The sequence below is a fragment of the Ursus maritimus genome, unplaced genomic scaffold (genome assembly GCF_017311325.1).
Source record: "Ursus maritimus isolate PB19 unplaced genomic scaffold, ASM1731132v1 scaffold_5, whole genome shotgun sequence".
NCBI classification, from domain to species: Eukaryota; Metazoa; Chordata; class Mammalia; order Carnivora; family Ursidae; genus Ursus; species Ursus maritimus.
The window spans coordinates 63,816,305-63,844,161 of record NW_024426663.1 but is presented as its reverse complement, the minus strand read 5'-3'; the positions used below and the strand labels follow the sequence as shown (position 1 = coordinate 63,844,161).

Here is a 27,857-nt window from a genome sequence, read left to right as displayed (position 1 = left end):
ATGCGCTGTTAGCTGACAGGGGGAAAACCTGTATGGAAATTATCTTAGCCTATTTCCCTAAGATATTCCCCCCTCATTTTCTGCTATACTTCACTGGGTTTTGTTTTTTTTAAGTGTTAAGTAATGGCAGTCCTTGTGTAATATTTTAAAAATTCTAGTTCCTTACTGTATTTCTCACTATTTATTTACTAAACTTAGACTTCACGTTCAGTTTTGTATATGACACAGTGGTTACATGGAGTTTGGAATTAGTCCTGGATTTAAATGCTAGCATCGCCACTTCCTTAGTATGAATTTTTGCTGAGCAAGTTACTCAGCTTCTCTGAAACTTCATTTCCTCAATCAGCCCTAAAGGTTGTGGGAACAAATAAGTGGGTTGAGATAGTGTTTGCCATCCTATTTTCATAAGAAACCCTTTCTTCAAAGGAAAGCTTAACTGGAAGCCCATTCACCTTGCTAATTGTGGAGCTGCTTTGTTAAAGCAGAGGTGGGAGGCTCAGAGTGCTATCACCTGTGCCCCTTCTGTTTGAAGGTTTCACGTTTCTCACACTTGACAAGCATGAGGGTAAGACTATCTTAGGTGAGCCCCAAGAATAATACGGGGTGGAAGTGGGCTTTCTGTGGCAGATACCCTTATCATAAACTACAGTAATTAAGACATAGTGGTACTGAAGTAGTGATAATTAGATTAATGGAATAAGACAGGAGAAATAGAGCCACTCATAGAGGAAATTTAATACATGACAGAGGTAGCACTAAATCCAGGATGGTCTGGGACAATTAATTATCCATGGAAAAAAATAATGTAACAGATCCTTACAAGGACTACACAAAAACTATTTCCAGATGGATTAAAGACTCAAAATACAGAATACTTTCATGACTTGGACTAGGGAAGGATTTTTTAAAATGAGACAGAGCAAATTGAACTATGAAAAGAGATAAGTTATTCTTTGGTTAAAATTTAGAACTTTGTGCTTTTAAAAAAACCAAAAAACAAAAACCATGAAAATGAAAAAGGAAGTCACAGACCAGAGAGATAACATGTTACTAGCAAAATAATATGGCCCAAAACATGAAAATGAAAAAGGAAGTCATAGACCAGAGAGACAACATGTTACTAGCAAAAGAATATGGCCCAAAAGTATATATAAAGAAATAGTGTAAATCAGTAAGACGGGAAAAAAGGAGCAAAAATAAAGGAAAAGAAGAGGAGACATAAATGGTAAAAGTAAAAAATCAACACCACAATACACATTTATTCCATACTCGTTAGACTGACCAGAGTTTGCTCTTTTACTTCCAAGTCTTAGGAGCAGTGAGAGCACTTGGCAGTCTTTGCACTGCTGTAATAACAAAGATGGGACAACCATTTTGGTCAGCAACCTGGCATTGTCCTGCAGATTTGAACCTGTGGGCATCCCAGGACGTCCCATTCTTATATGTGTACCTTAGAGAAACTTCTACATGTGTAAAGAAGGTTCTATGAAACTACGGAGTAGCATTATTTGTAGTAGTGACAAAGACCTGGAAGTAACTTCAACAACCATCAATCACAGGTGTAAAGATCATGGTATAATCATGCGGTGGAATTCTACATAGCAACAGGGATAAACCTCGAAAACAAAAAGTGTTAAGGAGAATAGCAAGCTGAAAGATAGCAATGTGGAGATGCTATGAAATTTTAAATTATATATAAATTGAAAAATACATAAGTATGCCTAAATAATAGAATACATAGTAAAAATACAAAGAGGGCATGAGAAGGAAACATAGGGTGTTTGAAGTGTGTTTGTCATGTTTATTTTCTTTAGGTAGTGGGTATATGATTATTCACTTTTCTATGCAAAATTTTTATTATTTCAAGTAAAATCCTACCTCTGGTCATAAGGTTGTTTCTAGTGGGTAAATCTTACTTGCTTTTGTACAATTTATAGGCACATTTCTATAACATTTCTTTATCGTGTGTTTAATAAATGTGTAGGAAGTGAAGGAAAATACTTCCTTAGAGCAGTGGTTCCTGAACTTGAGCGTGCATCAGAGTCACCTGGTGGACGTGGAGGACAGAGCACTGGGCCCCACCTTTGGAATGAGTTAGTAGGTCTGCAGCGAGTCGGAGAGTTTGCCGTTCTGTAACTTGTCAGGTGCTGCTGCTGCTGCTCCTGGTGTGGTCTGGGTCCTCCATTTCGAGGACCTCTGCCTTGGAGGGTTTCTGTAATAAAAATGACACTGTTGATGAGAGTTAGGGTCCATTATCCCCATCACTCTCCTCCACCTAACATGCTCACCTCAGGGGGTCTTGACCATTCCAGCAGTGTGGGGCAAAGGTGGGATGTATAGAACAGTGGTATTCTGAAACTGCCCTATAGACCCGGCATATACAAGCACTTGATGAAGATGCCCAAGAGGTTGACTTTATTCTAGTGGCATAGCTGTCTGTGTAAAATAAATTTACAAATAAGAGAATCACTGACATCATAGTGTAAGTTGTCACTGGCAGTATTAATCTTCCTTTGTACCTTCTGGAAATCTGTTACATCAAATGGCAAATGTCTGTATGTCTGTTAGAGGTTTATAATCTTTGTCAAAATAGTTTTTTGTATGTTGATTTGTTCAGTGACTTATAGTCCTGGAGATGCTGTTTTTAGATGGTTTTCTTAGGCTTTACTATACCTTCCTCTCTAACTTTTCATTTCTCTGTCTCTCTAGTTATCTAGTTACTAGTTACTAATGATAAGCATTTATTTATCTTTAAATTAGCATTTACGATCCAACTTCCACAATAAAACTTGAGATTCACTTTTTTAAAAAGAGGCACTCTACCAATAGCTTGCTTAAGAAGCCCTTTGGCAGTGACACATTAGCACTGCTGACTCGTTTGTGTATTTGGGTTTTTCATTTCTTTTCTTTTTTTTAATGGCAGGAGCCACTAAACTGTCAATCCAATTTTAAACCTTCATTCCAAAGAGCAAAAATTCATTGTTCTTATTGAAAATTCAGATCACAGATTATGATGGCCATTTAAATCAAGTGGATATCATTCAGAGTCTCATTATAGACATAACTCCACCTTTTTCCGGGACAAAAATAGCCTAGAGGTATACTCTGTAATATGTGCTGAGTGTTTCTGGCACCTTTCCCCTTCATCAGCTATATTTTGAGGTAAACAGTAATTTCTTCTAAATTACTCTAAAACAAGTAGACCAAAATAATTTCCCATTGCCAATAAGATTATTTGAAATATAAATTATGTCCAGATCTATAGCCACATCCTAAATATATATTGAGCCATGAGATAATAACTGATGATAATTTAAAGCCTATTAGGTGAACATTTTAACCATCCAGGACATGGAACCAAAACTCTACAAGTTTTCTTTCGCACTGATTTTTAAAGTAATACAAATCTCACAATAGTACATTTAACTACATTTAAATAGATAACCATAATGTTTGGAAATGTTTTTACTTAATAGTGAAATGCAAAAATAAAAGCCATGTACCACTGTGGACGTGAGTGGTTCTTTCTGCTGCCGTAGGAACAGTTATGATAATGTCTAGAAAAATATGATAACAAACTAAACACATTTCTCATCAGCAAATTCTGGTGGAAGATGCACAGAAAACATTGCTAAAGAGTCAAAGAAACAAATAACAGTAATGTTTGAAACTGGAGATGAGCTTCAAAGGATTGCATTCTGCCTAATTGGTTTCAATTATGGAATTCCATAAAAAACCTGATTTTTTATGAACTATTAAAGGAATCTGTTCCAGAGAAGACATATTTTCAGGGATAAATTATTCTTTAAAACACAGGATGTTTTATGGAAACTGAAAACATTACTTCTGACTGAATAGCTACTTTGATTAGAATTTACAAAGGATTTAGGGATGAGTGATACATTTGAAATTTCTTTACTCAGTCATTCAAGGGAAAGTTATTGAAGTAATGAAGTTGAAACAAGAGCCTGAGGGCCGCAGGATGTTATTGTTAATTTTATAAATAAAACATTTTAATTATAATAAGATTGTGGCAAACGTTTGTGATGAAAAAGAAAATAAAAAGAGAATAATAATGATATCATTTTGTGCCATCAAGAAGTTACTGGTTATTTTGTGGCTTAGTTCTTTAAAAAGCTCTAAAACTTAAAGATGTTTCTTGCTTTTCTTTTACCAGACAAACAAACTCAAAACTGTGTGCTTAGTGGCTGTCTTGGTACCTAACAGATAATTGTAAAAAAAAATGATTATTTTTTATCTGTCCTTTAAAGGCAAAGGGTGGTTTTTAATATTGAGTGGAGAAAAAAAATCTTATTTTTTGAAAGAAACTTGTACATGGAGAGAAATTTTTTGAGGATGGATTTAATCTTTATATGGTTAAGAATATTTCTAATTATCCCAAGTCCTTAGGACAGTGTCTGGCCAATGGTCAGCACTTAATATATACTTGAATTAAACTAATCTTTGCACAACATGATTTACAATATGTCATGTTTAAAAACTTGAGTGTGGGGTGCCTGGCTGACTCAGCCAGTAGAACGTGTGGCCCTTGATCTCTGGGTCATGAGTTTGAGCCCAGCATTGGAAGTAGAATTTCCTTAAAAAATAAAAAAAAACAGAAATGTGACCTCACATCATGCACAGAAATTGACTCAAAATAGATCAGCGATATAGGAGCTAAAACCATAAAACTCTTAGAAGAAAATACAGAGGTAAAATTTCATGACCTTGGATTTGGTAGTGTATTCTTAGATGCAACACCAGAAGCATGAACAACAAAAGAAAAAAGTAAATAAATTGGACATCATCAAAATTAAAAACTTCCGTGCATCTCAAAGGACATTATCAAGAAAGTGAAAGACAACCTACAGAAGGGAAGAAAATACTTGTAAATCATACATGTGATGAAGTTTAATATCCAGGGTATATGAACTTCTAAAACAGGAAGAAAAAGACTGACAACCCAGTGAAAATGGGCAAAGGGTTTGAGTAAATGTTTCTCCAAGGAAGATCTAAAGATAGTTAATAAGCTCATGAAAAGATGCTCACTATCGTTAGTCATTAGGGAAATGCATATCAAAATCACAATGAGAGAACGTTACACTCCAAGGATATCTATAATTTAAAACAACCCCTTCTCCCCCCCCCCCCCCCCCCAAACCAAGAAATCACTAGTGTTGCTGAGGATGTGGAGAAATTGAAGTATGGGCATTGCTCGTGGGCTTGTTGCATGCTGTAGCTGCTGTGTGAACCGGTTCAGTGGTCCCTCAGCACAGCGTGGGGTCCGCATATGACCAGCAATTCTCCTTGACATACAGGCAAAGAAATTGGAGCTGGGTTCAAAGAGATTGTTATTTTTGTATGCCAGTGTTGATAGCGTTTCTTACTAGCCAAAAGGTGGAAACAATGTGAGCATCTGTCAACAGATGAATGGATAAACAAAATGCGCTATTCACGAACAGTGGAATATCATTCAGCCACACAAAAGAATGTAGTTCTGATAGATGCTGTAACGCAGATGAACCTGGGAGAACATGATGCTAAATAAAATAGACCAGTCACCAGCGACAAACACTGTATGATCACACTTACTGAAACATCGAGGATAAGCAAATTCAAGTGACAGAAGTATATTAGCTGTTACCAGGACCTGGAGGGAGGCAAGAGATGGGTAATTACCTCTTTTGTGGTTAGAGAATTATTGTTTGGGGCTCAGAGAGGGTTTGCAAATAGATAATGGGGTTCGAAAATCAGTGTGTTTTACTATCTTACAAAAGAAGAAATTCATGGAATTTGGGGATATGTTAAGCATATTGGATTGCAACTCTAGATGGAGTTGCACAAAAAATAATTTGATAGAAAAGTTAAGAAGAATTTAGCCACTTCTCAGGAGAAACTTGTGCATGATTGGTAGAAAGAAGTCAAAATTTAGTGTTGATGTGATTCAGAACTGCAACCAATAATGCTTGTCTTCCATTTGGACTTTTGCTTCTGGGTGTTAATGGATATCAAAATAGATACCTAAGAATACCACTCTCATTATGATTTATATGAAAGATTAGATATATTCTATTATCTTTTTCTTATTAAAAAAATAGAAATTTTGGCAAATCATGTGAGTATGAAAGTGTCCATTTAGAATTTTTAAAGCATTTATCTTCCATTTTTGTATATGTTTAATCATAAGCAATAGGTGATTAATATATATAGTTTATTAAACCTGCATGTATTGGATGCTCAAGAATTTTTGCTGATAGGGGTGCACAGTTTAAAAATGTTTATAGCCTGTCCATTTGAAGGATTTGATCCTTTAAAAAATGGTTTGCTGAATAGTTTATCTTTAAAGTTGTATTTTTCCTGTATTTTAGGCTGCTGGTCTTGGGCGTATGAAGCCAAACACGCTCGTCCTTGGATTTAAGAAAGATTGGCTGCAAGCAGATATGAGGGATGTGGATATGTACATAAACATATTTCAGTAAGTATCCTTTTAACTCAGTAACTTGGCTCAGAAAATGAAAACTTGAACTGGTTTTTGAAGCCTTCACTTGTTTGTAAAGGCTGTTTCTCATATAGTCTCTTCTAATAGAAGCATAAGAATGAACAGATGGGGTTATCTGGTTTTCGACTGATGAGCTATTAAAATTTTTTGATTGATCTTTCTATGTCTCTTCATACATTCAGACATTCACACACATGTGCACACTCTGGCTTCCCATTTAAGGTAGGAGGCTTTCTTGTATCCTTGTAGCTATTGTAGAGCGGATTTCCTCAGTGTTGTCAGACCTGTCACCTTCTGTTAAATCATTATAATATCTGGAGCTGAGAAAGGCGTATCATCACTGATATCACCCTCAAGGTTTCAGTTTGCTCTCCTCGGAAACTGACTTTGCAGTTAATTGTTTGATTTGTGCATTAGCTCATTTACATTTCTTTTTTTAGCGTACTTATATGCTTTGCTTTTCTACCCTCTTGAGTGTAAATTCTGAGTGCTATTCACTTCATAGTGGTATTTCAAATGAATGCTATTTATCAGCGAGCGTAGTTTTGGTCTACATGACTTCAGCTGCCTTTGTATGGATTGTCTAATGCATTCTTTTTATTTTTTTGTTACTTTGTCTTTTTTTTTTTCTCTTTCTGATTTTAGTCTGTTTGTTACAGTTGATTTTTTATGAATGTATCTGTTTTATCCACCACAAATGTTTTTTGGAAGGGAGTTATTTAATAAAAAGAATAAAACTTCTTTTTATTTTTGCTAGATTTTCTTCTTAATTTTGAAGTACTTCCTTTTCCTAATATTCTGGGATTTGCTTAACAGGTCTCTTTATCTCTTTCATACAGCTTTTTAAAGAATAAAGATGCCCTTTCACACCACCGTTGTTTTTTTAAGTTTTTATTTTAATTCCGATATAGTTAACATACAGTGTTACATTAGTTTCAGGTATAGCATATAGTAATCCAACAATTCTCTACATCGCTCAGTGCTCATCATGATAAGTGTACTCCTTAATCCCCATCACCTCTTGCTCCCATCCCCCTAGCAACTCCCCTCTGGCAACCCTCTATTCTCAATAGTTAAGAGTCCATCATACCACTATTCTTTTTTTTTTTTAAGTTCTCTCTCCACCCAATGTGGGGCTCAAACTCACAACCCTGAGGTCAGGAGTCACATGCTCTCCGCACTGAGCCAGCCAGGTGCCCCACACCACCATCCTTGATTGAAGAATAATTTTTCTTACTACAGCTGCTGGTAAAATAGAACTGTTCATTCGTCCTTATAAAGTATTCCCTTATGTACAAACAATTGTCCTTTTTTTAAAAAAAAATTATATTTGGCAAAGGAGCTCTTACGACCAGATTCAAATCTTATTTCTCTGAAGTTTGATCTGATTACCCTTAACTCACTCGAGTTACTTCCCTTACTGGAACTCCTGTTGGAACCGTAATTACTTACCTGTACCACATAGGATAGTTTTGTTTTCATAGCTACCTTGAAATAACTTTGAAGGAGTAACCAGATGTCGTACTTTACTTTTTAAAACATCTCTTTGTATTGATTAGTAAAGTATACAATGAGTAAGTTTTCCCAAGTAATTTGTAAATGGTTTTAGTAAAATTAAAGCTCTGTTGGATCTTCAGGTGCTGCAACTACTGTTTAGCTTTGGGGTTATTACTGTTTGTAAGCATGATTTCATCCACCTTTCTAACTCTGTCCTGTGTATTTTTGTATATATGGGGATTCGGAAAGGAAGGAGAGTGCAAAAGAAAAATTAAGTCATGTGGGCTGTCCTCCATGGGCTGTGCTTTTCCTTTCTCAAGATGAAAGACTAGTGAGATGCAATTAAAAGATAGGTAAAAGAATGCTCTCTGGTTTCCAGGGCCATGGAGACTGATGGCAGTTTTAAAGCAATGATATTGCTTATCCTTTTATCTTGTGACACTTCAGTTTTGGTTGTGATTATAAATACTTTGAGCATTTGAGGTTTACTGTATTTACTGTGCCTAGTGACAGCAATGGAGGGTCTGAAACTCCAAATCAGTTTTTATAGCTTAGAGAAATTATATAGCTTATAGAAATCCCTATAGTTGATAGCAAAAACATTTAGCTATTTTAATCCAAAGGAAACTCAGGAATCTGTATTTCCTGGCTTTTCTTTAATCAAATCGATTTTAATTCACTTGTGATTTAGTAACTATTTTTTAAATACTTATAGTTACTCTTCTCTAGTGTTAGGTCTTTCGATAATACAGCTGAGGTAGGTTAATATGTCCATTAATTTCTTTTTCCAATGAATCTCTTCAGACCTTAGTTAATTCATTATGGGAATGAGGCCAACATTGTCTCCCCATGATTTAAAAAAAACAAAACACCAATAAAAGACCTGTTACAATAAAACATATTTTTCTGTGTGTCAGTAGGAACCAAAATTTGATATTTTTTTTAGCTTTTAACCTTTTCTTTTTGCTATATATAACTATAGATTATGTATCACTTTTTTGTATATAATGAATATTCGTTGCTTACACAATTAAAAATAATAATGAAAGATAAAAGTTAAGCCTGTTACACTCTGGGGAACAATCTGAAGTTTAGGAATTTGTGATTCTTGCAGTAGATTTGAGAAGAACTTGCATCTACATGATTCATGGTCTCAACAAAGTTTCCAGCATTGAAGTGTGGTTTTAGAGTTGCTTTGAGGTTTTAATGTACTTTGTGTGTGTTATAGGATGCTCCCATTTGTGTTTAAAAAACTTAAAAGGACATATGAATACATGCCTGCAATTGCATATAAAATCTTTGGACTACTTACTAAACTGTTTCTGTAAAAATGTAAGAATTGCTTTAAAATACACTGGCTCAAAAATTAAAAAAAAAAAAAATACACCGACTCCTTTCAGAAGTGATCCCTTTGGACTCTCCAACCTGTTCCCATTCTCAGTAGAATCTCTTTTGTCTTCATGTATTTATCTTGACTTTAACGGTATAAGCCTAAATAAAGTATGGTGGGAATACTAACATTATTTTTCTATAATTTTAGTTTGTTTCTGATACGATATGATATTAGTACAGGCACTGCTTTTAAATGGCTGGTGTAGGTAGAGTATCAGTGCTGTAAAGATCTACACTTAGGAGGTTTTTAAGAGTAGTACAGAAAAAAGGAGAGGGACTGGTATAGGATTTGAAACCAACATCATATGGGCCTCACTGTATTTTTAAAAGCACATTTTAAGCTGAAGGAGAAATCATCTCTTATTGCCTTCATTTTATAGAGGAGGACACAAAAATTTTTGTGATTTTGATTTTTTTTCCCCCTCTTATAGTGACGCCTTTGACATACAATATGGAGTAGTGGTTATCCGCCTAAAAGAGGGTCTGGATATATCTCATCTTCAAGGACAAGGTAAATCTTGCTTGAATCAGTTTTTTACTTTAAAAATAGAAGTGACTTTGTTAGCAAAGTATGTGTCATTCTCACATACCCGTCAAGTCTGTCATGTACTTACTGTATGGCATGTGAAGATCGGATCTGTTTGACTCCACCAGTTTGTACCAAACTGGATGATGGGTGGTGATTGTTAACGGAGAGAATAAAATTCAATCTAAATCATAAGCTTAAGAGAAACAAGCATTAGTTATGGTTTTAGATTGGCCAAATTTTAAAAGCACGTGATAAATAAAATAGAGGATAAAATGTTAAGGACTGCTGAATCATCATTTTCATGTTCACGAAGGTCATGCTTTTTTATAGAGTTATAATGAAAATCTAAACTTGGTGATATCATTTACTCTGTCTAAAGATAAGACCCTATGAATTATGAATCATTTTTCAACTTTTTCATTTTGAAATAATTATAGATTCATCAGAAGTTAAAAAAGAAATAGTAGACAGGTCCTGTGTACCCTTCATCTATTTCTCTCAATGGTAACATCTTGCATATCTATCGTTAATATGTCATAACCAGGAAATTGACATTGGGACAGTTTACTTACCTTATTCAGATTTCATCAGTTTTACTTACACTTGTGTATGCATGTGTGCATGAACATGTGTGTAATTCTCTGCCATGTAACACATGTGGTTGATTCATATAACCACCACATTCAATTGCAGAACTGTTCCATCACCACAAAGATCTCCCTTGTGCTACCCCTTTAAACCCCCAAAGACTCTCTGTCTTTCCCCCATCATTAATCCCTGACACTAATCTCTTCTCTAACTATGTAATTTTTAAAGCATTTAAAAAAAATGTTTTTAGATGAAGCTTAAAATCTAATTAAGGTGTACTGGTTACTTTTGCCCACCTTAATAAAAACTTTGGAAAATTCCATAGCCTCTAATGATTTTCTAGTAGAAAATATTTCTAGTAGAAGTATTATAAGCTGAAGAAAACCGCATACCTAATATTTTACCCTTATCAGTTAATTAACTCAATCATCCAAAATAGCTAAGCCTGAATAGCTGAGCGGCACATCATGAACTTTTGTCATTTGTTTATGTATTTAAGCGGTTGTAATCCTCCCCCTCCTCCCACCATTTCAAGGGTATTGTGCCGTTTTGAAAGGAACGCTTTGAAGTCTTTATCCATGTAACACAAAAGTATGGCTTGCTGAAAATGCATTTTCTTCCTCGGGAGTAGGCCTTGCAAAACACTGTTTCCATTCTCTCTTGCACTACCAGTGATGGAGGTTTAGGGTACCCGTTAGCACCACATAATTTGTAGTGTTCCCTTTCACGCTCAGCAGTATCACAGTTTGACTAATAAATTATATGTATGGTTCTGTCATTTACTGAGATTTCAATGTGACTGGAACTTTAAGAAAATATTTTCGTGTGCTTATAATCATTATGAAAATTGTTTTGAAGTTCTTGTTACTCATCATCAGGATTTGGAGACGGGAATTTGGTTCAGCACAGGAGTAAGAGCAGAGGCTGTGGGGTCAGAGCTCCTTTGAAAATCCCACCTTTTTCTCTTAGTACAATAGTCGTGTAGCCTGGGCATGTCTGTCACCTTCCAAGCCTCTGTTTCCTCATCTCTTCAGACATGATCGCTGGGGCACCTGGCTGGCTTAGTCAGAAGAGGGTGCAACTCTTGATCTTGTGGTCATGAGTTTGAGCCCCACGTTGGCTGTAGAGACTACTTAAATAAAACTTTAAAAAAAAAACCCCAAATTGTACTTACTTCATATGGGTCGCAGTAAAGACACAGCTTGTGAAGTTGTTAGCATAGTGTTGGTACGTCTGGTAATGTCGTTTCTCTTACTTTCTCTCATGAGACACGCTAATCCATCCCGAGGATTACGTGTGGATGGTCCATTGTCATAGGTGTTTGTCTTTGTGATGCATGTTTTCATGGTGGAAGTTAACTGTTGACTAACTCCTTCCCAAAAGATAGAAAATGGGAAAAGTGCTTTAAAAATGAAGAAATGGGGGCTCCTGGGTGCAGTCGGTGGAGCATCTGCCTTCGTGTAGGGTTGACCACAGGGTCCTGGGATCTAGCCCTGCATTGGGCTCCCTGCTCAGCGGGGAGCCTGCTTCTCCTCCCTCTGCAACTCCCCCTACTTGTGTGCTCTCTCATTTTCTCTCCCAAAGAAATAAAATCTTTTCAAAAAGGAAAAATAAAAATGAAGAAATGGTACTTTTACCATGAGCTTATCCTCTGGCTTCAGCTCTCTAGTCCGGAGTATAACTTTTCAGTGTCGTCTGTCACCTTACATGTATGTGAACACTTGTCACATTATACAGTTTTTACATGTGTAAATGACTTTGAGAGTAGAATTCATTCACATTTTATACATTATTCTTTTGTCTAACACATTCTTAAGTTCCTTGAATCTCACTCATTACGAATTCCCCAGCACCTGATTCAAATGTCTGATGCTTAGCCATGGCTCAAGATAAATTTGAGTGAGTAGTCCTTCCAGAACAGATGATCACATATGTTCACATAAGAAATCATTTTTTGTAAACTTACTATTTCATAATAAACTTTGCTGTGAATTGTCATTTAATTAATATTATACCATGTTGCTTTCGTTAATGTTTAAAACAAGATTTAGATAACATTTTGATTACTTTCATGTCCATAGAAGAATTATTGTCATCACAAGAAAAATCTCCTGGTGTCAAGGATGTGGTATTAAGTATGGAATATGGTAAAAAATCGGATTTAGATACTTCAAAACCATCTGATGAGAAAGCTGTTACACACAAAGGTAATTTTTATTCAGACGAGAGATATATTCATGGTAATGTTTAATTTTGGGAGAAATGGGTTTTATTATGTAACGTGTCTTACTAAGTAAGCCCTTCTCTAATTTGTACTGCTCATTTCTAGTTGATAAGGTAAAATGGATGGCTACAAAATGACTAGTTATTTTTCAAGTATTAAAGTAGATTGTACAACAGAAAACATGCCAGTTAATTACACTCATTTGTTCTTGTATGTTTTTATTTATACTTTGAACAACTTAGCTTGAAGCATAGGTTAAATTTGAACTTGGAAAGAAATGTGGTAATTTGAGAGTAATGCAGTAGAGCATAAGATAACCCTGAAAGGAATGAAATTGATAAAAATAATCTACCTAATTTTTCCATAATTCAAGATATTTAAATACCAGGGATTTTATTTATTTGCTGAGAAATTCCGAGTATTTTTTACATCTACTGCACCTGGAGTTGTTGAGGTAAAACCATGTAATAAAAAATGAAATGCAATTTTATTCCACATTTAGTCTCTTTGAAGGAACGAGCTGTTGGTATTTGGTTACTGAACCGTTAGGCCGTACTTGCAGACCATGTTACCCGTGGTGGCTCATGTCATTAAGCCACACACAGGTTTCTGAATCTCATGAGGCTTTCAGATAATTTCATCCATATATCTATGTCACGTTTATGGAAAGAGGGATGACTTCCAAATCTTACTCTCCCACCCTCACTCTCCTACCTCTGATCAGTCCAGTATCTCCATCTGTCTTAGCCCCAGCTGGCACACAACAAGTAAAAACTGCACTGTAAATCATCAAACCATATCATACGTTTTTGATTCCTATCAAACAATTACATTCTTTTTCTGAAATCGATTACCTTGGACAAATCCTGTCTCTTTGAAATTGATCTTTTCCAGATTATGCAGAAACATTGCTGTTGCTTTTTATTTCTCTGCTTTCTTACCTTGTATGCTTAGAGTAGTGGTAGTTGAGGCTTTAGTTGACACCCATTTTCCCTTTAAGTTCTTTGCTGTCTCGATTATAATTTTTTCCTCTTTCATCTCAAAACTCTATAATAAAGATTTGATAACTGTTATGTTCCTGCATTTATTTTTATTTTATGGTATACATGCTTTCATTTTCTCCTACTTTTTATTTTTACTACCATTTTCTTTTTCCTAGAATAGTTCCTTTCTTTACAGAATCTGTTAGGAATTGATAGGTAAAACTATGATGGGAAAGGAAGAAGTAGTTAGTACATCAAGCATCTACTCTGTGCCTCCCACATTGCAGTGGGTGGTACCCGTACGTTAGCTCATGACTGCATGTCACAGTCTTGTGAAGTCATTATTGTACAGAGTGGGAATCTTCTTGCCTTTTTATTATAAAAATATAAATACCTTTAATATCTTTAAACACCTTAGTGTAAGTCATTTTTAAGTGTCAGGATTTCCTTGACATTTTTTTGAGCTCTTTGAAATGAATACACAGTGTGCCCATATATTTTTATTATCATCAAAGACAGATAGTATCAAATACCTACTTTATAAGAACAAAAATATTTAATCCTATAAAATCAGATGTAATCATTGAAATGTTTTTGTTCCATCGTAGGCATAAGAAATTAGTGTTCAAAAATAGTATTTATTTTAGTTTGTGTTTTTCTCTCTAGCCAGTTATTTTAAAAATTAGCCTAGAAACTGTAGAAAAGTTTATATAATTTGAAGTCTTCAGACTTCAAGCATTCTTATGTAATTATTACATAATTATAATAATATATATTATATATATATATAACATGATATATATTACATGTATTACATATACTATTTGAAGTCTTCAGACAATCATTCTTGTGTAATTATTACATAATACTAGATGTTTGGCATGTCTGTCTTGGTTATTGGGGCACACAGAAGGCAAGGGGACAAAAAGAGTGCCCTTTGAATGCTTACTTTGTGCTAGGCACTGAGATGAGTGCTTTCATGCTTGCAGCATAATGATCTGAAGAGGTAGGTATCCTTCACCCTTCTTACTAACAAGGAAGGTGAGGAGTTAACTAGTTCAAGCTCACACAGCCAGGAAAAGAATTAAAGGTAATAATACTGGAATCCTGGGAGCCACTGACTCAAGAGCAGTGAACTCCTTTCTGTCCAAGTCGGGAGTTCTCTATGCCTCAGACAACGAAAGGAAGCTTATATGAAGAAAAAAACTAGGGAGATTAGGAAAACCGTTAACTCAAGAAAATACTTACAGATATTGAAATATAGATGAGCCAGTACTTGCGTGCATATATATGTATATGCATAAACATATATATGCTTATATTTTATGTATATATATATATATATATTTGTAGACCTGTATAACCTGGTATTTTATATAAACCAAAAGACTGTCTCTGATCAAATTCCTTATTATTTCAAGTGATTAACTTTTACAAATACCAAATATCCATTATATGTTTCTAAAATCACTTTTCAGTCATTTGCACAGTGATGCAGTGGCAGTGATTAAAATATAGATATTATCTGCAATGTCCTTTTTTAATGTCATATTTCTATTCTATAAGCCAACAATCTTTTCAACCGATTTCAAGTATGAAAATTTTAAAGTTTAAAAATCCTGTGGAAGTTTTTATCAGTTTTACAGGAATAAACTTTAGGGGTGAGTGTTAATCAGTGACCCTCTTGGAGGGGGTCTAAAGATATGTTTGCTTTTAAAAATCCTCAACATTCAGTGTAGACAATACCTATCTTCAGTCTTGATTATTTTTCACAGCCTGTCTCTTCATACTGTGCTTTGTTTATAAATGTGCTCTATTTACATTTTCATTATTTTATTAATATAAAGGCAATTAACTTATATTTTGTGTTTTTTAAACATAATCTAGATGAGGAAGAGGATGGCAAGACTCCAACTCAACCACTGTTGAAAAAAGGCAGGCATTTTTCATCATTTTATTTTAATCCCCTTTTTCATACTGTTAACTCTTTAACTCCAACTCTGCTATTTTATTTTTTTACCTGAGTTTTTATTTCCATGGCGAGGTGATGTTACAGTTATTTATTGAATGCAGATTAGAAAAAAATAATCTTTAGTTCACCTAAAAAAGTTAAATCATCCCAGGGAAAGGTATTACATGAAAGAAAAATTATTTTAAATCATCTTAGCATTTCTGAAATACTCAAACCCTGATTGTCAATATTAGTTTTTTTATTTTAAACTGCATGGTTCAGATGATAAGCAGAGACACTGAAATGGGTCTCTTTGCCGGTGTCACTTGCATTCTTTACCATCAGTTGTACCCAGCCAAGCCCTTAATTTTGATACTAATATATTTTTCATTTCAAAAATTACAATATTTCTCACAGCCCTGCTGCGTTTGGGAGATACACAGTCATGTCCCCGTGCATGACTTTTATGAGAAGGAGATAGAGGTGAGAGTTACGGAGCAGTGTGGTTTGGCAGCCATATTATGTCATCATGCAAAATCATTCGTCATGTTTGCGTGCATCATGGCAGCATGAGAAGTGAATGACACATCCTGCAGAAGTGATCGGGTCTCCTCCTTGGATTCCTGCTATTAAAAATTTAGTGTAGGAGTCTCATAATGGTCATTTGCTTGCTCATAGAGTCAGTGCTGATTTTTTTTTAATTTTGTAATTCCTGGGACTATAAATGGGAACTCCCTTGGTGTTTTATTCTTGAGACCTGCAGCAGACGGTGCCCTTCCAAGGAGTTCCCACCATCTTTCTGTGCTTCAAAGAAAGATGTGTCGTTACGTGGCTCTTTTCTTTGGGCATCACATACCGAGGGGACAAGTTAGGTCAAGATGAGGGTGTCCTTCTTTATACTTGGAGGTTTCACTGTGATAATCATTAGATTGTATTCATTTGTCTTCCACTTCCTTCTGTCTTTTATATTATTTATAACAACATTATGTGTAAGAAATTTTTTTGATCTTTATATTATTGAGGAACCACATTACAAAAGAAATATGTTCACAGAATAGGCATAAAATTAATTTGTCCAGTTAGCCTAAAATGGCTTCTCAAAAATTAAAATCTAGCAGTCAGTTACAATATTCTTGATTGGTATTTATGATTCTCTTTCTTTCACAATGCTTCAAAATGTTAGAAATTAGACAAGATACTTTGGATGAGTTTAGCTCTTGTAAAGATATATTTATCCATAACCATTTTTCAAAAAGTACATTTAAATTTTAAACAACTGAAAGCTTGTGATGGACTCCATATACAATTATCTGCATTATAAATATTGAAATACACAAAAGTTAGGAAACTATAGGAATTCAGCAAAAGGGGCTTAATATTTATCTCCCTTACATCTTATTTTTCTGTTTAATCCTTTAGAATCCAAAGGCCCTGCTGTGCCCTTAAATGTGGCTGACCAAAAGCTTCTTGAAGCTAGTACACAGTTTCAGAAAAAACAAGGGAAGAACACTATTGACGTCTGGTGGCTTTTTGATGATGGAGGTAAGGTTGTTAATATGCTTTTTAGCAATTTTACATAAACTGAAGTTGTGGGAATGGTATTGAGAAATGGCGTGTATGTTTCAGTCACAGACAACATTCCCCAAAGCAACAGGATTGATTTCAGAATCAGGCGTCAGGCTTAATTGTTATCTCTTCAGTGTCCTTCACTTTGGAAGTTGACCAGTTCTTCCTTGAGCTCATGACCTTAACATTTTTTTTAATATTACTGACCATTTTTAGAATGTCACTAGATTTGAAGTACCATTTGCTCTTTCATCATAATTGGTTGAAGTTACATCATTTTGGAAGAAATCTCACAGCAGTGATGCCTTGCTCTTCTGTCTGTATTTCGTCAGGGGGCTCATGATGTTGATTTGCCTCATCATTGGTGAAGTTCACTTTGACCACTCAGTAAGCTGGTTTTCACTAGATCTTGAGAATGAGAAGTGACTGTTTCGCTTTGTGTAGTTACCCGTATTAGGGGATGGGAAGGTACTTTGGGGTTATGTAAATAGGCCATTATTACTGCAACTTTTACCACCCACCATCTGTAGCCTCCGTTGATGGTTTTGCCTCTTGCTATTGTTGGTGTGGTGTGTTTGTGGTTGTCAAATGATGATTTTCCAATCCTGCTAATTCTTCCTCATTTATTAGTTGACATTTTATTGTAAGGAAGGAAGAGCCTTCTCCTTATTTCTGTCCTTGCGGATTCATCGATTCCCATTGTATTCAGTAGATGATTTGTCATTCTCATGATTTGTTTTGATGTTCACATTGTTCCCGTATTTGGCTAGCAAGATCCTCTGGAGACTAACTTGTATGTCTGCTTGTGATTTCCCCGTTGTTTTTTATTTTCTGAAATAATGAGATGTTCTAGGCTCACTTTTGTACTTGGCCTACACCAGCCATTGAATCACCATCTGCCCAAGGAGCCCAGATTGCTTTTAGTGGAGAAAAATATTTAGGAACAATGATCATGGCATTAAATACGCTTGTGGCTACTAGGGTGTCCCTACTCCCCCAGGCCCTCTCAGTGGACGGGTCTCAGAAACACACATGTATATGTTTGTATATGTAGGTATAGATTGAAAACCAATTCCAGTTCAACACTGCAGGCTTCAGTCTAGCTTCTCCCTTGTTGTATTTCTCATTTCAGAGAGAAACCTGGCTTCCATTAGGTTCAGTGAATTCTCTCATTTCCTTATTCCTTCTGTATGTGACTGATCTTCTGACTGCCAGGCCACTCTCCCCATCTCACTGCCTTCCTCACATGGGCCTGACTCCATTGGGCTTTCCTCTTTGTTCAGGCCTACCTCATGGCTTTTTGACCGAATTATTAAGAAAGGACGGAAAGAAAAATTGTGTTTAATGCTGAGTTGTAGTAAACGTGTTTTTAGAGATTAAATTGACTTAAAAGTTCTTAATTGAGAAATTAACATATAGTAAATGATTTTTTATTTTTTTGTGATTCAGGTTTGACTTTATTGATACCTTATCTTCTGACTACCAAGAAAAAGTGGAAAGACTGTAAGATCAGAGTATTCATTGGTGGGAAAATAAATCGAATAGACCATGACCGGAGAGCGTAAGTCTAACTTAAATTGAAGAGCATTTATCTTATTCCAGTATATATTTCATTATTGCAGTACATTACACTATTTATTTGATAGGATAAAACAGAGACAATCCAGAAAATCAGTCATGTTGCCCTGTTCTATACCGAAGCTAAAAATTCTAGCTAAACGAATAAAACCACATTCTCTCTCTTTGTGTGTGTGTGTGTGTGTGTGTGTGTGTGTGTGTGGAGTAATAGACCACATTCTCTTTAATTTAGTCTTCCTGTTGAAGTTGTAGGTACTTAGTGCTATTGTTTTTTCCTATGTTGACATTTTAGAAAGTACTAAAAACTTGGAGCATTAGACTGTTAAGCACCTTTTTAAATCAAAATCAGGGATGTGCCCCCAAATTACATATTCACATGTGAGATACATTTTGTAGACTTGCAGACAACAGAAACGCAGAATGCCATTGTCACCCACTGATTTCCCCTGTGCTGTCACCATTCTAGTTCTGGTTCCAGAGCCTCGCTAAGTACCCCGTGTCTTGTCTTTGACCTTTTCAGCATATATTGTACACACTGCTCCTGAGCTCACATTTGGAAACCAGAGCTCTGATCATATGATTCCTCTGCCCAAAATACTTTCAGTTTCCTCTCTGTTACATACCATCGGAGGTCTGTCCTGTTCCCCCAACTCTGCCTTAGACTTCATTTTACAGTTCTGCACCTGCCCTAAACACGCAATTTCAGACTCGTATTCCTTCCTACTCTTTCCTCATCTCTACTAGAAATAGCTCTTCTCTGTGGAAATGCTCCATCCTTTCACGTCCTGCATTGCTATCACTTTCTTCATAATACCTTTCCTCTTTTTTTTTTTTTTACCCATGTCTCCCCATCGGTTATTACCCTACCTTCCTGAATAACAACATACTTGGTACCACTCATTGCGTTCTGGGGCTTATTTTATATTGATTTTCGTATCTTTGATTTGAGGTTTGTGGGCCCTAACACAAATATCTACTACACACGTAGTAGATTTATACTGGAATTCAGCGAAGTGTTATCTCAAACAGTGAAGTATGCAAGAAATAGTAGAAATAATTTAAAAGTTAAACCTGTAGCCAGTCTGTTTTCTAATATCTTAATTTAGAAAACTCATTTTATTGAAGATAGAATCCTGTTTTGCTAACTGCTTTTCCTGTATGTATGTTTCCACTTTCTATTTTTGCCTCCAAGGCTTCACTGCCATCTCTGCCTCCAAAAACATATTTCTTTATTGAAAACTCAGAGGCTTATTGGAGCCCCTTTTTCATGTCTGTCCCAGTCTCCCCACCTCAAAATTCTGTGAACTTCATTTGCCATCAGTTATAGCCTTAGTTTGGCCCCAAAAAGTCCTATTTAGACCTTGAGATATGCATTCTTCATGGATGGAAGAATAATCCAAAAATAATTAAGCTTACAAGTGTTTACTAGTTTTTGCTGAAATCCATATACTTGCCAATATAATTTTGTCTAAAAAAGTCTTTACTGAGGTAGAGCTGACACACAGGGTTACATTAGCTGCAGCACAGCAGGGTGATTCAGTATGTCCGTGTGTCATGCTGTGCTCTCCACAGTGGCCGCTGCCATCTGTCACCAGGCAGCGCTAGGAAATACCACTCACTGTTCCCCGTGCTGTACCTTTCATCCTTGCGGCTTGTTCGTTCTGTAACTGGAGGTCTGTTTCACTCCCCGTGAAAAAAAATAAATTTAAAAACTAGTTGCCATTCAGATTTCATTATTAATGTCTTGCTGTACCCGTTCTTTATTGGATACTAAGATGAGATTCAGAGAAAGTAAAAGAATGTAACAGGAGACTCTACTCAGGGAATTTAGATGTCTACTTAGGTGAACATACAATGTGAATTAAGTCAGATGGACTCTGTTTAGCACCTGATACAGTTTTCCTATAAATCATGCTTTTTCAGATACAGTGATTCAGCCCTAAATAGAATAAAAATACTTGCGTACAGCTTTCGTGTATCTCAATGCTATTCATTTTTGTTTTAGGATGGCTACTTTGCTTAGCAAGTTCCGGATAGACTTCTCTGATATCATGGTCTTAGGAGATATTAATACTAAACCAAAGAAAGAAAAGTAAGTTGTTGGATCAATTACTCTGTGCAAATGTCTTGATTCTTTTATGGGTGGCCTACTCAGATATTCCGGTAACAGATCATTCAGCTTCAACTAATTACCTGGGGTTTTGCCTGCTGTTAGTTAGATGTGAAGTCAGCGCTTTCTAATCTGACACTGACGGTTGGCATGCCTGAAGCAGATCCCAGAGGAAGTCTGAAGGGCTTTCAGTTTTCAGAGAATTCAACTACTGTTGTATAAGTAATTTCCGAAAATCCTAATGCCACAGAAATGCCACATGGTTCTTTAAATTTCCACTGTTCATGCCTGTATCCATTACCACCACTCAGTCCCTACTCCATGTTATGTACTACTTTTTACTATTTTGCTTTATTACTAAAATAGGAGAATCTAAGAATTTGCCTATAATAGTTACATTCAGAATTCTCAAGAGTCAAAGAAAAGTATACTCATGGAATATTCTACCTGAAAATGGTACATAGAGGATGTTGTAAATATGTATATATTTATACTAACAGGCATAATTTTAATTATTCTCAAATGAATGTTGAATAAATGATGAAGCTAGTGTAAAGAATTAAATAGAAAATAACCAGGTATACTTGGTAAGGTTATGATCAGGGAAGGATTTATTTCCTTTTATAAAATAATATAAACCAGGAGCTTTGTATGAGACTTGATACTGAAAAATGTTTTTCACATTTATAGAGGGTTAGAATGTTGATGTTCTTTTACTCTCTTTTACCCTATTAAGTATCTGGGGACCTAGAGATTAATTCTGCATCTTAAATGTTCAGTATCTGCCCACTCCTCTCTTCAGAATAGTCTAATACCTTTTCTACTACCGTTCCTCTTTATATTCATTGGTACTTAAACTAGGAAAGCTTTTGAGTATTTTGAGTAAAGGAGCAATACAATTTGACATATTGCTCAAAAGGATCACGTTAGCTACTGTGATGGAAATGTACGTAGGTTGAGGACGGTGGGCATAGGAGCAGGGGGTAAATACAGAGAGGTGAGTGTGAGCAGTTGAACTTGGAATTCTATTATGTGAATACAGTTCTAAATTTCTTATCAGTTTGAGAAACTAGCAGTTGCTGTTTTCTGAATAAGTTGCCGAAGTGATGGTTACAAGTCAGGGTAGGGAAATGAGCATAATAGATGGAAAACACTACTTCTCAAGGTCTAATTTAGCATTGGAGATCTTAGTGTTAAGGAATTCAAATTGAGGTTAATTGTCAGTGTTCTTTCTGTTTTTTTTTTTTATTAAAGTATTGTAGCTTTTGATGAAATGATTGAGCCGTACAGACTTCATGAAGATGACAAAGAACAAGATATTGCAGATAAAATGAAAGAAGATGAACCGTGGCGAATAACAGACAATGAGCTTGAACTCTATAAGACCAAGGTAGCTGTCTCTTCTGCTTTCTTTTCCTTAATATTCCATGGATTTTTTTTTTTAAATAAGGAAGTCGTCTTGTAAGTATCAAGAACTGTCGTTTGTTACAGGAGGAACCAGTTGTGTAAATTCAGTCTCCTCTAAGTTGGATCTGTATGTGAACAGTGTGTATAAATAATTAGTTCTTTTTTTTTTTTAATTATGTTAGTCACCATACAGTACATCCCTGGTTTTTGATGTAAAGTTCCATGATTCATTAGTTGCATATAACACCCAATGCACCATGCAATACGTGCCCTCCTTACTACCCATCACCAGCCTATCCCATTCCCCCACCCCCCTCCCCTCTGAAGCCCTCAGTTTGTTTCTCAGAGTCCATAGTCTCTCATGCTTCATTCCCCCTTCTGATTACCCCCCTTTCTTTATCCCTTTCTTCTCCTACCGATCTTCCTAGTTCTTATGTTCCATAGATGAGTGAAACCATATGATAATTGTCTTTCTCTGCTTGACTTATTTCACTTAGCATTATCTCCTCCAGTGCCGTCCATGTTGCAGCAAAAGTTGAGAACTCGTTCTTTTTGATAGCTGAGTAATATTCCATTGTATATATGGACCACATCTTCTTAATCCAGTCATCTGTTGAAGGGCATCTCGGCTCCTTCCACAAGTTAGCTATTGTGGACAATGCTTTTATGAATATTGGGGTGCATATGGCCCTTCTCTTCACTATGTCTGTATCTTTGGGGTAAATACCCAGTAGTGCAATGGCTGGATCATAGGGTAGCTCAATTTTTAACTTTTTTAAATCATTAATTCTTTTCTAAATTAAGGGACAGGTATTTTCATTACAGCAAAACTCTTTTAGTTTCTTATTGTTTACTTATAGTTCTGTGAACTACACTAAATTCCGCTTTTCAAATGGTCCAGGAATGACTTTGTCCTGTTTCATTTCAGACCTACCGGCAGATCAGGTTAAATGAATTATTAAAGGAACATTCAAGTACAGCTAATATCATTGTCATGTAAGTACTGTCTATACTCAGATTTTCTTGAGCATTCATTTTAGGATCATGCAATTAGGATCAATTTCCATACCAAGTACATACCTATATAAACCCCAGTAATGACTTAACTAGATAGAAGAAAGAAAACGCAGACTTTCGTTAATACGCTTTGCTCTAAGCATATGGAGAAATCATTTAAGGTAGGAGGAAAGAAAAGCAAGAATCTAAGTAATTCTTTATCATAATAGTTTATTCTGGAATTTTTCCTTTATCTTTTTTCCCACCTTTTAAAAATTCCTTGGCTTGAAGGACAGTACAGCATAGGCGTTAAGCATATGCGAGGTATGAGGGCCTCAAGTTAAAATTTGGACCCTAGGGTGAGGTGTAGGACACTTGGCTAGCTCAGTCAGTTAGAGCATTTGACTCTTGGCGTTGGGGTCGTGCGCTCGAACTCCACATTGGGGCTACGTAGATTGTACTTGAAATAATTAAAAAAAAAAAAAAATCTTAAAAAAAAAGAAAATTTGGACCCCAGCCAACATCCTCCTAGAAGTAATACCATAGAGTTGTCTTGGGGATTAAATTTAAAAAGTGGTTCCTGTCTGAATCTGCAGCCCCATGTTTCCACACAAAAACATTACATACAGACGTTTTGTCTTCCATGTGGATATAGATACTATCTGGCTTTTCTTTCACTAAGTCAGATTAGCTACATGTTACTTGAACCCAAATTTTCTCCATCATGAAGCGGGGGTCCTTAAATAGGTTAAAAAAAAAAAATTTCAGGCCTCCAAAAATATGGCAAATGATGAAATAAAGTAATACCAAAGGATTGTTATTTTGATTAACAAAAAACAAAACAGCAGGAAATTTCAAGTGTTGCTGCTGCTGATCAGGTATCTGTAATGTAATATGTTAAAACCTAGAAATCTAGAGAGAAACACTCTCTGGAGCAGCTGATTACTACTACTACTATCTACAGATACAAATGAAAGCCCAGAAAGATACGAAAAGCTGAAAACTAATATGTAGAATTAATTATGTTTGAATCTCATTTATCCATGTGTGGTTTCTGCTTTCTTAATTTAGGTAGAAACATCCCTTTCTCCCAGAAGAATTCTGTCCTTATTGAAGAAGGGGAAATGGGAGGTTTAATGTTAGATACCAAATGTGTTGCAGTTTATAGAAATACTCATTTCTGTTCTTATTAGATGAATTTTTAAAAATCTTTTGTTCAAACATGAAAAGGGGGGAATAGTGCTATGAGTATAGTGATTGCTACACCATGTTCATAATTTGCCTGCACTCCAAAATAATGTGTAAGCACTGTACTTTTTAGTTACTATTATTCGTGACTCAATATATAATTTTTATTACATTTTATTTTTCTCAGCTTAATGCATTACCTAATTTTCCTTTGCTTTTTGATACCAGGAGTCTGCCAGTTGCCCGGAAAGGTGCTGTGTCTAGTGCTCTCTATATGGCATGGTTAGAAGCTCTTTCGAAGGACCTACCACCAATTCTCCTAGTCCGTGGGAATCATCAGAGTGTCCTTACCTTCTATTCTTAAATGCCCCAGTACAGTGGATAGCCCTCCAGATGGTACTTGAGTGCCTAGTGAAGTCACTGAAATCTTCAAAGACACATTAACATGACAATGGCGAACTGTGACTTTTCTTTCACTTTTTCATTAATTTGAAAGCACACAGGGACGTTGCTCCACTGATATGTGTATGGAGACTTCAGTTCTAGTCAGTTCTGTATTTCAGTCTTAACGAATGATGATGATTCCTCGTTGTTGGACTGAGGCTCACGAGAGTAAAGTTTTCCTTTGCTACTTGAATAGCAATAAAAGTGTGTTATTTTATGATTGATGAAAGGAGTACAAAAAGCCTTTAGCCTTGAGGTGCCTTCTGAAATTAACCAAATTTCATCCATATATCCTCTTTTATAAATTTATAGAATGTCAAATTTTGCCTTTAGCTGTTATTTCGTTTCTAGTCTCTCCCACCTTAAAATGAAATGGACACTGCTTTTCTTCTTCCATTGACCAATTAGTGTTGAGTACTGTATGTTTTCTATTACTTTTATAAAGGTATCTGTTAGATACTAAAGGTGAGAATTAGGGCAAGTTAATAAAAAATGCGAAAAAAACAAAACAAAACAATACAAACAAAAATGGTAGCCGAAAGGTTAGGTTTGTCTGGGTATGTATAAAATGTAGATCTAGGGAAAAAAGACCCAATAAACCTTTCTTTTTTTTAAATCTCTAATTGGCTGTTATTTGTATTTTTATTTGAAATCTTAGAGAAGGTTGAAGATTTATTCAGTACTTCTGTATACCATGCTGAAAAATCCCCTGTTGTCATTCTTTAGACCAAAGTCCTCAAAATGATTTGTATCTATTAGAAGAGAGATCTGTCCTAATTTATAGTTTTCCTCAAATCTTGAGGGATTTTTAAGAAATGCTAAAAGATTTTTCTCGAGGAAAATTAGACAAAGCAATGTCATTAAATAGAGTATTTCAATAAACAATATGTGGAATTCCACTATACACATCCTTTATAAATCATTAAAATATTTAGTGTTTCATCAAATGGTTAAATGGACCACTGGTTTCTTAGTGAAATGTTTTTAGGCTTAATTCATTCAATTGTCAAGTACACTTAGTCTTAATTAATATACTCAGGTTTGAACAGATTATTCTGAACATTTAAATTTAATCCATTCTTAATACTTTAAAACTTTTGTGTTAAGAAAAACTGCCAGTTTGTGCTTTTGGAATGTCTGTTTTGACATCATAGTCTACTAGTACAATTTTGACAGTGCATACGTACTGTTACTAAAAGCTTTATATACAATTATTAATGTGAAGTTTTTCATTTTTATTCAAGGAAGGATTTCCTAAAAACATTTCAAGGGATATATGTCTACATATCTGTATGTGTGTATGTATGTGTGTATGCATACACAGATGCATATGTGTATATATAATGACATTTATGTTGCTGGTTTTTTGCATTTAAAAGTGATCAAGATTCATTCGATTAACATGTTTTGGTTTCAGTAAACATAAGTTCAAAATTAGATTGAAAGAGACAGGTTTCACAGAGAACAGCGGTGATCATTTGAAGGGCATGTAACTTCACACAGTTACTGTTCAGGGAGGAACGGAGAACACACCCTTTACAGTGCTGTTCAGTGAGTTCATTGGTATAACTTTCGGTGGTGAAGACTATATGCAGTTTTTCATGAATCTGGATAGATAGCGATAAAATCACTACTGTTGTCAATAGTGCAGTATTTTTGCTGCGTGAGCATACACAAAATGAATAGAAAAGTGGGGATCTGATAATAATTTTGAATTTTGAATGTTAAAATGAAGTAATTGTTTTTCCAGGTTTTTTTTTCCCCCTACATTATAACTCACAGCGTTGTTCCATTTATTGCAGGTTTTGTAGTGTTTTGGAGGAAAGACAGTAGAAATGTCATCTTATTCAGTAAACAATACCGTGTTTGAACTTTTTAAATGGATAATAGGGCATGAACTGAGTGCTGCTATCTTGAAATGTGCACAGGTACACTTATTTTTTTTTTTTTTTTGAATTTTTCCCATTCAGGAAACCATCATTGTGATCTGTACTGCAGGAACCAAATGTCATGCATCATACATATGTGTATAAAGTACATAAAATATATCTAAATATGCATAATGGGGGGGTAATATTGTCTGTGAAATAATGTAAGAAACTTTTCACTTAAAAAAAAATGCATTACTTTCACTTAACACTAGACACCAGGTCAAAATTTTCAAGGTCGTTGTAGTACTCTAATAAAGTTCAGCACTTCTTAGAGATGCTAGCTAGTGTTGAAGCTATTCTAGTTTATTTTGTTTATGCTGAATTTGATTATTTTCATGCCAAAATGTTTTTTTTGAGTTCTAATCATTGGTGATAACTTGGAAATAAATATGCAATGGCATTTGACAGTTCGTTATTCCTATAGGTGAATACTCATTGGGTTTAGAGAGAATGGTGGTGTTAAGCTGATGATTAACGGTTAATTAAATCAGATATTTATTTGTTACATTATTTCATTTGTATTCTAGGTTTCCTTTTACATTCTTTTTGTATGCTTTCTGACATTACATATTTTTAAAAGACTATGGAAATAATTTAAAGATTTGAGCTCTGGTGGATGTTTATCTACTAAGTTTGAAAATGTCATATTTTGATAATACTGTACTATAACTGTCACACAAATGCTTTTCTAATGTTTTAACGTTGAGTATTGCAGTTGCTGCTTTGTACAGAGGTTACTGCAATAAAGGAAGTGGATTCATTAAAACTATTTAATGTCTACTCTTCTATTTTATCTGTTTTATAAATCTATGGCAACTTCGTGATGTGCCCTATTTATATAACTGTGATTTCACAATGTCTGAGTTTTTTAGTGGCTTTTACGTTTAATATGCATACCTTAGAAGGTTGTTTGAAATTGTGCACTATCTCTAAGCCTTTGAAATGATCACTATTGATATTTGACAGTGTGATTG

The 27,857-nt window shown here is 35.2% G+C and overlaps 1 protein-coding gene across 1 annotated transcript in view; it reads left to right on the top strand.

The window, feature by feature from the left end:
* Nucleotides 1-27,652, top strand: part of SLC12A2 (solute carrier family 12 member 2) — a 102,062-nt gene extending 74,410 nt beyond the window's left edge. The window contains exons 18-27 of the mRNA XM_008699034.2: nucleotides 6,369-6,475; nucleotides 9,820-9,899; nucleotides 12,587-12,712; nucleotides 15,600-15,647; nucleotides 17,083-17,205; nucleotides 18,679-18,790; nucleotides 20,813-20,899; nucleotides 22,172-22,307; nucleotides 23,253-23,320; nucleotides 24,737-27,652. Coding sequence (XP_008697256.2) covers nucleotides 6,369-6,475; nucleotides 9,820-9,899; nucleotides 12,587-12,712; nucleotides 15,600-15,647; nucleotides 17,083-17,205; nucleotides 18,679-18,790; nucleotides 20,813-20,899; nucleotides 22,172-22,307; nucleotides 23,253-23,320; nucleotides 24,737-24,872 — 1,023 coding nt within the window. The 3' untranslated portion in view covers nucleotides 24,873-27,652. The remainder of the gene's footprint in view (nucleotides 1-6,368; nucleotides 6,476-9,819; nucleotides 9,900-12,586; nucleotides 12,713-15,599; nucleotides 15,648-17,082; nucleotides 17,206-18,678; nucleotides 18,791-20,812; nucleotides 20,900-22,171; nucleotides 22,308-23,252; nucleotides 23,321-24,736) is intronic.
* Nucleotides 27,653-27,857: the final 205 nt, after the last annotated feature.